This window comes from Prunus persica, chromosome G2 (genome assembly GCF_000346465.2).
Source record: "Prunus persica cultivar Lovell chromosome G2, Prunus_persica_NCBIv2, whole genome shotgun sequence".
Lineage (NCBI taxonomy): Eukaryota > Viridiplantae > Streptophyta > Magnoliopsida > Rosales > Rosaceae > Prunus > Prunus persica.
In genome coordinates, this window is record NC_034010.1 from 25437090 (window position 1) to 25448022 (window position 10933).

General features: G+C 39.2%; 2 protein-coding genes across 2 annotated transcripts; one reads left to right on the forward strand and one right to left on the reverse strand.

Annotated features, from left to right (window-relative positions):
• Positions 218-8585, forward strand: LOC18784883 (ABC transporter B family member 20). The gene is made up of 11 exons (XM_007220856.2): positions 218-1135; positions 2198-2252; positions 2353-2528; positions 2672-2872; positions 3308-3567; positions 3683-3993; positions 4116-4336; positions 4456-4796; positions 4967-5754; positions 5843-6084; positions 6793-8585. The coding sequence occupies exons 1-11, from the start codon at positions 728-730 to the stop codon at positions 8020-8022; spliced, it is 4233 nt and encodes a 1410-aa protein (XP_007220918.1). The 5' UTR covers positions 218-727; the 3' UTR covers positions 8023-8585.
• Positions 8687-10730, reverse strand: LOC18787457 (photosynthetic NDH subunit of lumenal location 1, chloroplastic). Its single transcript, XM_007219433.2, has 8 exons — positions 10604-10730; positions 10421-10532; positions 9842-9925; positions 9689-9762; positions 9474-9596; positions 9309-9380; positions 9119-9215; positions 8687-8938 (listed from the first exon to the last, which is right to left on the reverse strand). Exons 1-8 carry the CDS (start codon positions 10658-10660, stop codon positions 8835-8837), a joined length of 723 nt encoding a protein of 240 aa, XP_007219495.2. The 5' UTR covers positions 10661-10730; the 3' UTR covers positions 8687-8834.

The following is a 10933-nucleotide window of genomic DNA, read 5'->3' on the forward strand; positions in this document are numbered from 1 at the left end:
AAAAAAAATTCTTTAAAGAATTCCATTTAAATATAAACGAAAAGCCAACTAACCTCCCCGCCCATATCACCTAAATCCACACGTGTCACCCTCCCACCTCCCAACCTCCTGGACTACAACGTAATTTCACCAGACCTCACACAGCTGTTCACACATTTACCAACACAAATCATTCCCCGCCAAATTACCAAACTACCCCCAAAAAAACATGACCCAGGTGCAAATCCCTCCAAAACGCATATCTTCATCGCCGGCGTTTGACCGTTATAACCAAAACAGAAATACGAAGAAGAACGATGTTTTCATTTTCATTTTCATTTTCGTATTTTTGAAATTTTATTTTATTTTTTGGGGAGTTTTTTTATTTTTTGGGTTTGTGACAGTGGGTGTGCGTGGAGTCAATATTTCTGCTTCTGCTTCTTCCTTGTTTGTCTTTCTCCGCCTTGTTTGACCGAGTCGCCAGCCTATCGACGACTCGTTGTTTTTCGTCTTCTTCGTCTCCTCTCTTCTGCTGCTTTTCGAAAAAGCAAAAAACAGCAGAAGATCACAGAGAAGCCGAAACATCAAAACATCAAAATCTCCTCTAAATTTAGCACAGATCCCGCTAAATTTAGAGGGAGCGAGAAAAATACGTACAATTAGGTTTAGGGTTTTTGGGACAGAGGGAGGTGTAGCAGGAGGACAGGGAGCGAGCTAGGGTCACAACGGTAATTTCTCCACCGCCAAGATGATGATCTCTCGGGGGCTGTTCGGGTGGTCGCCCCCGCACATACAGCCCTTGACGCCGGTCTCCGAGGTGTCCGAGCCGCCCGAGTCGCCGTCGCCGTACATGGACCAGAGTGCCGACGCGTCAGCCCAGCCGATGGAGCAGGAGGAGGAGATGGAGGAGCCGGAGGAGATCGAGCCGCCGCCGGCCGCCGTGCCCTTCTCGCGGCTCTTCACCTGCGCGGACCGCCTCGATTGGGTTCTCATGACCGTTGGATCGCTCGCCGCCGCGGCTCACGGGACGGCTCTCGTGGTGTACTTGCACTACTTCGCGAAGATAATTCAGATACTCTGGATGGGCAAAAACCACCCAGGCGACCAGCCGCCGCCGACTGATATTAGCGAGGAGCAGTTCCAGAAGTTTATGGATGTGAGTTATCTTGATTTATCGAAACCCTAGCACGTGTTTTTTCCGTTTGGTTGATGACAAAAAGGATTGAAATTGTTCTATTAAGCGAGTCTTCGTTTAAATTGAGCTGGAAACCGATGGTTTAAGTGTGGGACATACGACATATAGTATTCGAATTTCCTTTTGTAGGTATTTTTTTTCTTTTTGTTTTTTTGTTAGCCTGAGCTGCTTTTAAGAAGTTTGGGATGCAGTATTCCCAATTAATCGTTTAGGTTTTGTAGTAGCTATAGTACTAGGGATAGAAATTTCTGTTTGCTGCTTAACTTTACATGCGTATATTTGAATCCTCTTGTTTGATAAAGGAAGATGGTTGTTTAATAGTAGTGTTGAAATCATCCAAAAGAAAGGGAAGATCGCATATGAGGGGCATATGCTTATTCATTTTTTGTTTTACCGCTGACAGATGTTCATAAGCAAGTGTTACTATGGTATGTTTGAACTGTTGCTTTCTTTCTTGGGGTATATTTGTTTTGCCACTGATTCATTTCCCAATCTATTGGCACACTGAAATACTGAGAATAGTTTGATTCTCAAAAAATATATATTTGTCTTTGGAGGTGTGGTGCTAATCTTTTTGGCCTATCAACTTTATATGATTATGAGAGAGATATAGCATGTCATTTATCTATTATGAGGCGTGAAATGTTTCAAGAATGTCCTAGTAGATGTATATAAAAGATATATATATATAAGTTTAAAGGTAATTCTAACTAAAGTTTTGTCCGAAAACCTTGGTTCAGAAGTTTTTGCGTTATAGAAAAATGTGTGTTGTTGAAATAATTTATAAGAATTCTCAGCAAAAAGAATCTATTGATTAACAGGCGGCTTCTGAATTGTATTCAGACAAAAATTATCTTTTTCTGTTTTTCTCCTTGGACTTCTATAGTAACCAAGAGTCTTTGTTGTCTTTCTGCACATTTTTTTATTCTTTATTATACCATCTTCTCAATGAGTATCAATGTATGAAATGGAAGTTGAAGGAATGAGCACATATTCAATAACTGTTTTATTGTCTGCTTGCAGCTTGCTTTATCCATCATTTATATTGCCACAGGCGTTTTTGCTGCTGGCTGGATTGGTAAGATTGATTTTTCACTAGAAGAATTAGTCATCACTGCATTTCTTTCATCACAGAATATGCTCCTCTGCATTTATACTAACTTTTTTCTATGTAATAGAGGTCTCATGCTGGATTCTGACGGGAGAAAGGCAGACTGCTGTCATCAGGTCAAACTATGTTCAAGTATTACTTAATCAGGATATGAGTTTTTTTGATACCTACGGGAACAACGGGGACATTGTGAGCCAAGTATTGAGTGATGTGCTGCTCATTCAGTCTGCTCTTAGTGAAAAAGTATGCCTAAAGCTAATATATCATCTCTTTCCCTGTCCCCCTTTTCAAGCACACACTTTTTTTTTACTGACAAACTTCTTCCGTATGTGATCTATCAGTGCATGTGTCTTGCCTAATATTTTTATTGCACTGTGATAATGCAGGTTGGGAACTATATTCATAACATGGCTACATTTTTCAGTGGTCTCATTATTGGATTCATCAACTGTTGGCAGATTGCGGCAATAACATTGGCCACTGGCCCATTTATTGTTGCTGCTGGAGGAATATCAAACATATTTCTCCATAGGCTTGCTGAGAATATTCAAGATGCATACGCTGAAGCAGCTAGCATTGCAGAACAGGTTTATTATTTAATATAATGAATTTCCATCTTACCTAACCATGGAATCAAATAGAAAAATTTCTTTGCCTCTTTTTTCGGGCCGTATCATCATATTTATTGCAAATAGTGTCACAAATTGCGTTTTTTTAGTATCACATCTTTGACATGTCTGGTTGATAGATCAATTCTATTGATAGTCTTGGATATGTAATGGTCGTTTTTCATATAATGAATTTCCATCTTACCTAACCAAGGAATCAAATAGAATTCTTTTTTTGCCTATTTTTTCGGGTCATATTATCATATTTGTTGCAAATAGTGTCATAAATTGCCTTTTTAGTATGGTGTTGATAGATCACTTATACTGATAGTCTCAGATATGTAATGGTCGTCATTTTGGCAAAGTGGTTAAGGGCATTGTTTCTTAAATTTCCGTACTTCTTTGATTATGCAGGCAGTCTCTTACATTAGGACGTTATATGCATTTACAAACGAAACATTAGCCAAGTATTCGTATGCAACATCACTGCAAGCAACTCTCAGATATGGCATATTGATAAGCCTTGTGCAAGGACTTGGACTTGGATTTACTTATGGTCTTGCCATTTGTTCTTGTGCCTTGCAACTGTGGGTTGGAAGGTTCCTGGTTTCGCAAGGGAAAGCTCATGGTGGTGAAATTATAACAGCCCTCTTTGCTGTAATATTAAGTGGCCTGTAAGCATCTTGTTTATGTTTTAATATATATATATATATATTATCTTTTCTCTAGGAACATATGCCTATCATTTATTCCTTTCTACTTTTGTGTTATTTCCGTCTTCATTTACAGTGGTCTGAATCAAGCGGCAACAAACTTCTACTCATTTGATCAAGGTCGAATTGCTGCATTTAGACTTTTTGAGATGATAAGTCGATCATCTTCTACCGTTAATCATGAGGGAACTACCCTAGTAACCGTGCAAGGAAATATTGAGTTTCGGAATGTATATTTCAGTTATCTATCTCGTCCTGAGATCCCGATTTTGAGTGGTTTTTACCTCACTGTACCTGCTAAGAAAGCCGTGGCACTCGTCGGCAGGAATGGTTCTGGAAAGAGCAGTATTATCCCCCTCATGGAGCGGTTTTATGATCCTACATTAGGTATGAGGGTCATATTTCTTGCACATTGTGGTGTGTTTACTATTTCATTCAAGGTTCCACTGAAACGTTTAGCAAAAATTTCTGCTTGCAGATTCCAATGGTTTTTCCATTTTGTGGTGCAGGAGAAGTTCTTTTGGACGGAGAAAACATAAAGAACCTGAAACTGGAGTGGCTTAGAAGTCAGATAGGGCTAGTCACGCAGGAGCCTGCCTTGCTGAGTCTGAGTATAAGAGATAATATTGCTTATGGCCGGGATGCTACAGTGGATCAAATTGAAGAAGCTGCTAAAATAGCGCATGCGCATACATTTATTACCTCACTTGAGGGATCATATGATACACAGGTGAAACTTGGAATGCAAAATATACATTGAACCTGTATCTGTTTTTATGTTAGTTTCTTTCTCAGCTGTTTTTCTTGTGAAACATTTTATAAAAATTCATTTTGATCTTCACATTTCAGGTGGGAAGAGCAGGCTTAGCATTGACGGAAGAGCAAAAAATAAAACTTTCAATTGCCAGAGCTGTGCTGCTAAACCCGTCCATTCTTTTGCTTGATGAAGTCACTGGAGGACTTGATTTTGAGGCTGAAAGAGCTGTTCAAGAAGCTCTAGATCTCCTCATGTTGGGTCGTTCAACTATAATTATAGCTCGGCGGCTTAGTCTTATAAGGAACGCTGATTATATAGCTGTGATGGAGGAAGGCCAACTAGTTGAGATGGGTACGCATGATGAGTTACTAACTCTGGATGGCCTATATGCGGAGCTTCTCAAATGTGAAGAGGCTGCAAAACTTCCTAGGAGGTATGGTACAAGAACAGTTGTTCTTCCTTTAGTTTGGTTGAAGATTTCCTGTGATTATCTTTGCACTATCTGTTCGGAGTTTTATGTAACCACACAATAATTTCTATTTCGAAATGGATTATCATTTTTCTTCTTACCAAGTTATGTCTTTATGATTTCTGTTAATACAGGATGCCATTGAGGAACTACAAGGAGACTGCAACCTTCCAAATTGAAAAGGATTCTTCGGCAAGTCATAGCTTCCAAGAACCATCATCTCCAAAAATGATGAAATCACCCTCGCTTCAGAGAGCTAGTGGCATGTTCCGGATGGGAGATGGCAATTTTAACTCAGAGGAGTCACCAAACGCTAGGAGTCCTCCAGCAGAGAAAATGTTGGAAAATGGTCAGCCCTTGGATTCAGCAGATAAGGAACCATCAATAAAAAGGCAGGATAGTTTTGAAATGAGACTACCTGAGTTACCCAAGATTGATGTCCAGTCTGTAAATCAACAGACATTGAATGGTTCGGACCCTGAATCCCCCGTTTCACCCCTTTTGACATCTGATCCGAAAAATGAGCGTTCCCATTCACAAACCTTTAGCCGTCCACATAGCCATTCGGATGATTTTCCCATGAAATTGAAGGAAGAAAAAAGCACACATCAAAAGAAGGCACCATCATTTTGGAGGCTTGCACAGCTTAGTTTTGCAGAGTGGCTTTATGCTGTGTTAGGAAGCATTGGTGCTGCTATCTTTGGTTCCTTTAATCCTCTTCTCGCTTATGTTATTGCACTGATAGTAACAGCATACTACAGAGGTGATGAAGGTCATCACTTGAGTCAGGAAGTAGACAAATGGTGCTTGATCATTGCTTGCATGGGTATAGTGACAGTCGTTGCCAATTTCTTGCAGCATTTCTACTTTGGTATTATGGGGGAGAAAATGACGGAACGAGTTCGTAGAATGATGTTCTCAGGTGCGTGACTCTTTAATCTCTTATTAGTTTTAGATATTGCATTGTACCGTGTGGGCACTTTATCTTACATTTTGCAATCATGTGACAGCAATGCTGCGCAATGAAGCTGGATGGTTTGATGAAGAAGAGAACAGTGCCGATACCTTATCCATGCGCTTGGCAAATGATGCTACATTTGTACGGGCTGCTTTTAGCAATCGGCTTTCAATATTTATACAGGATAGTGCTGCTATTATTGTGGCTGTTCTCATTGGGATGTTGCTACAATGGCGATTAGCACTAGTGGCTTTGGCAACTCTACCAATTCTCACTATTTCTGCCATTGCACAGGTTTTCATCATATCTACTTTTATAATGTAAAATTGTCCTGATATTTCTACACGAGTTGAGTTGTGTTTGTTTTAATTTATTGTTCAGTCAACTTGTGGATGACAGGGTTTCTATATATACGTATTTTTTTTTTTTTCTGTTTCTTGTAAGAATAGATTGTGGTTTCTCTGGTTGATCAGTTTGCCCCTTCTTTATTCTCCAAATGTTAATGTCAAAATTAGCAGTACCCATGTATTGGTGAGCACCATTTAGTGGAAAGCAATCAAGTTCTTAGGAGCTTCAAACTTTTCCATTGCACATTCCAATTACTAATTTTCAGTGCTTCCCATTACTGCCTCGGGAAAGGGCATGAATCCAAGGGAAACCTTTTTTTTTATTTTATAAAGCTGCATTATGATTATTATGCCTTTTACCTATGGTGGATTTGAAAACTAAGTTTTAATTATCTTTAGGGATCTATTAAGTGATAATATGCCTGGCTTCTCTTTTATGAAATCATCCTATTGGCTGAATTAGAGATACAAATCTAGATATTTATAGTTAGTGTTTGTTACATAGTGTTGTCTGATTGGGTTCTGTTACTTTGTCTTGTTTAAAGAAGTTATTTATGCTCCTCGTCGAATTTAGTACCCTTTTGATTTAATGATGCATTGCCATTGGTTTTTTGACCCAAAAAGAACCTCGTTATTTTTATTCTGAATGTTGCAGAAATTATGGCTTGCTGGTTTCTCAAGGGGAATTCAGGAGATGCACAGGAAGGCATCTTTGGTTCTCGAGGATGCAGTTAGAAACATTTACACTGTTGTAGCATTCTGTGCTGGTAACAAGGTAATGGAGCTGTACAGATTGCAGCTAAAGAAAATATTTAAGCAGAGTTTCTTTCATGGAATGGCCATTGGCTTTGCATTTGGCTTTTCGCAGTTCCTTCTTTTTGCCTGTAACGCCCTTCTTCTCTGGTACACTGCAATCTCTGTGAGAAATAAGTATATGGATCTACCTACTGCTATCAAGGAGTACATGGTTTTCTCTTTTGCTACATTCGCACTGGTAGAGCCTTTTGGGTTGGCTCCTTACATACTAAAACGCCGTAAATCTCTCATTTCAGTATTTGAAATCATTGATCGAGTGCCAAAGATTGAGCCAGATGAAAACTCGGCAATGAAACCACCTAATGTTTATGGAAGCATTGAGTTGAAAAATGTTGACTTCTGTTATCCAACTCGCCCAGAACTGTTGGTACTGAGCAATTTCAGTCTCAAAGTAAACGGAGGGCAAACTGTAGCTGTGGTGGGAGTTTCAGGATCAGGAAAGAGCACTATAATTTCTTTGATTGAGAGATTTTATGATCCAGTTGCTGGCCAAGTCTTACTGGATGGCCGAGATCTGAAAGTTTATAATTTGAGATGGTTGAGGAACCACCTAGGTCTTGTTCAGCAGGAGCCCATCATTTTCTCCACAACAATCAGGGAAAATATAATATATGCAAGGCACAATGCTAGCGAAGCTGAGATCAAAGAGGCTGCAAGAATAGCAAATGCTCACCATTTCATCAGCAGCTTGCCTCATGGTTATGACACGCATGTGGGGATGAGAGGTGTTGACCTGACCCCAGGACAGAAACAGAGAATTGCAATTGCTCGTGTCGTGCTAAAGAATGCTCCCATCTTGTTATTGGATGAAGCAAGCTCGTCCATTGAATCCGAGTCAAGCCGAGTGGTGCAGGAGGCTCTTGATACATTAATCATGGGGAACAAAACAACCATTTTGATAGCCCATAGAGCTGCAATGATGAGGCATGTTGATAACATTGTAGTTCTCAATGGAGGGAGAATTGTGGAAGAAGGGTCCCATGATTCTTTAATGGCAAAGAATGGTCTCTATGTCCGTTTGATGCAACCGCACTTTGGCAAGGGGTTGCGTCAACACCGACTTGTTTAGGATGGGTCTTCAATTGTCGAGAATTCATATTTGGTTCATCTGTATAGTTCCCATTCCCTCATTTTGAATTGCTGGAGACATCTGCACCTGATGATGGATCTGTCTGTGGGGTTCCAGAGTAAGCTGGGGAGAATGAGAATGAGATGCTGAGGGTTGTAACAATGTTTATAGCAGAATGAGGCATGGAATGCAGAGGCGGCGGATTCGTAGTTATATTGTTCAAATCTAGGGTTTAGGAATAGGGTTTTTGGTGTTTGGTTGTTCTTTGAGGATGTGCTACCTGGGCTAATTCTTTAGGAGGCAAGCATGGTTAGGTTGGTGTTTGTGCTTCGTCTCCATGGTATATTGATTGTTTTAAGCTGAAAAATGGGTATCAATTCAAAGTCTCTACTGAGGTTGCGGGGGTTTTCCCTAAAATTCTAGTTTTACTTGGCTCGCTCTTTGTTGTAACCTTTGTAAATATATAGATTATTTAATGCTATTCATTTTCTCCTGCTTGATTCCACGATTTGAAATTTGTGCCCTGAATCTTCAATTATTAGATTGGGTTTTGCCTGTTCAAATACCTTAACCCTATCATTTTTAATCCAGTTGTTGAAGTTGATTCGATGCTCTCCTTTTTTTTTTTTTTTTTTCTCTCCTTCATTATTCTGTACATCCATGGTTGATGCAAAGAAATCGAGAAGAAGAATATAGCAACGGATTTCTTAGAAAGTACATATATATACACCAAATGGGAATTTCATTCCTTAACACGAAAAACAAATCCTGAATTTCACATCGGAGATTGGCTTGCTCCGTGAAATTGCATCTTAGATGTCAAGCATCCTGAAAGAGTCTGCCACCACTTTAAGCTGGTTGCGGTATCTTTTCCACCGCCTTTCATTTGCTACCACAATCAGGGTGTAAAATCTCCCTGTAAGACACAACATGCAACTTAGTATTGAATTTTGGAACTACGTTAGCTTCTTCATTCGTGCAAGAAATGAGAAGAAAAAAACATGGAATCTTTGGTATGTTAGGTTGTCCGACTGGGAATTTCGACCAGGTAGATTCTTGTGCAATCTAAATATTTGTTAAGATGATGGATACTTACCATTTCCAATGGCTACGGTTGCAAAGGAATTGGTAGCAAAGTTTGGAGTTTGAAGTCCATACTCGACGGTGTAATAGTTTTTCCCATCTATGTTTCTCTGCACTCCATAGATAGCCAATGCAGGAGTTATGAAGATGTTAGAGTTGTACAGTGCAAGAGTTCTTCTATCTAAAGAGGATAAGAATACAACCTCCTGCATGCCAAATATAGTTGCATACTGGTTGGGTGAAGCAAGTTTATATCTAACCAAATCGGAAACAACCTGTTCAAAATGGAAACTTGTCAAGGGCCACTTAAACTTCATAGAGAATATAAAACAACCCAAACAAAAAAAAAAAAAATGCAAAGGTTTTACCTCTTCCATTGGACCCAATTCGTGAATGTCTGTTTTATTCGTTGGTAAAAATCTCACTCTAACATTATGCAGTTGCATATATCTGTCCTTGAAGGCAGAGTCATGTGCCCTGAACTCAAAATCCTGAAAGATGAAACCACAGAAATTATTCTGATGAAGAAAGAGATTTTCCCTGTGGGAAAGATTAGGCTTCTGCATAATGTTGATTTTCTTACCCTCCAATCATAGGGGTAGTAATAAGAATACCCATCTACTTTGTCAACAAAAGCTCTGTACTTTTCCGGTATTTCTTCACATTGAAGAGAATTGGTTACCAATTTATAACTCAGAGGATATAGTTTACAGAAATACAAGTATAGACATCATACCTTCAGCAAAGAGGGAGGTTGCTTGAAGTAGACTTGTAGTTAGTGCTCCCACTCCTAAGAGTAGCGGCCTTCTCTTGCAATGGCCTGAATTTCATCAAGCTCATCAATCAGTTGAGGATACAACGCTTATTGGAATCTGATGAAGTTTGAATCAAAATCTTTGCATCAGGGTGCAATTATTATATGTGATTATTTACCAATTTATAATGACAAATCTTTTTTCATTTTGCCAATGTTCGTAAGGAGTAGAGAGAAACTCACACACACTTGTAACATGAGAGTTTGAACCCAGGACCTGAGAGCACCTCAAAGGCCTGAGCCAATCCAACTAACACCCGGTGGTTATAATGACAATTTATAAAACATATTCTTCAGGAAAAAACCATTTACACGATACAAATTAAACCAGGCAATTAATCAAGAACAATGTAGGGGAAATTCTCTAGAAAAATGCACACAGAGCCAAAATTCAAATAAATTGAAGCAAAACTCAGAAGCAATGTTGGGTGCTCATCAATATGGCAAGCCATAAATATGCAACACTAAAAGAAAGAAAAAAGCTGGGATGGGTAATCTTACTTTCATCAATGGAGGCTGGCTCTGCTGAGCATGTGATGTTTTTGGAAGAAAAATAAGCAGTGGTGGTAGCTCGTGGCAACTCATTGTTGTGATTAGGCAGAGTTAATTGAAACTGGTGCAAAAACAAATACAGGGATTAGTCTTAATGAAGATCGCTCAAAGATATAAACTTGGTGCGTTTACCTTGTCAGGAATGGTAGTGGAGACCCAGCTCAGTGAGAGAGATGACGAAATTGCCATATTTGATTGTAAGAAGTGGATGGTGGAGACTCAAGCTTTCAGTTCGGCTTTTTGATGGGGGTTGAGTGGACTCTGGCCCGGCGAGCTCTTACACGGGACATGCACGTGACTAAAAAGAAGGCTTGATAGTATTTATTTTATATATTTTTTTAATAAAGTAAAAGGAAGGAAATTGTGAAATATTTAAAATACTAAAAAATGTCATTGATTAATCCAAACATTAAGAATTAAAATTATTAATTAAATGAGGATAATATGATAAATTCACACTTT

What these genes read in the sequence shown, in the direction of transcription:
- LOC18784883 (XM_007220856.2), top strand. Translation starts at nt 728, where the DNA reads ATGATGATCTCTCGGGGGCTGTTCGGGTGGTCGCCCCCGCACATACAG. An exon ending in AGTCTGCTCTTAGTGAAAAA is followed by an intron (nt 2,529 to 2,671) that starts GTATGCCTAAAG and finishes GTGATAATGCAG; the next exon opens with GTTGGGAACTATATTCATAA. An exon ending in GCTGTAATATTAAGTGGCCT is followed by an intron (nt 3,568 to 3,682) that starts GTAAGCATCTTG and finishes CTTCATTTACAG; the next exon opens with TGGTCTGAATCAAGCGGCAA.
- LOC18787457 (XM_007219433.2), bottom strand. Translation starts at nt 10,660, where the DNA reads ATGGCAATTTCGTCATCTCTCTCACTGAGCTGGGTCTCCACTACCATT. An exon ending in AACCTCCCTCTTTGCTGAAG is followed by an intron (nt 9,763 to 9,841) that starts GTATGATGTCTA and finishes TTCAATGTGAAG; the next exon opens with AAATACCGGAAAAGTACAGA. An exon ending in CTATATTTGGCATGCAGGAG is followed by an intron (nt 9,216 to 9,308) that starts GTTGTATTCTTA and finishes TATGGAGTGCAG; the next exon opens with AGAAACATAGATGGGAAAAA.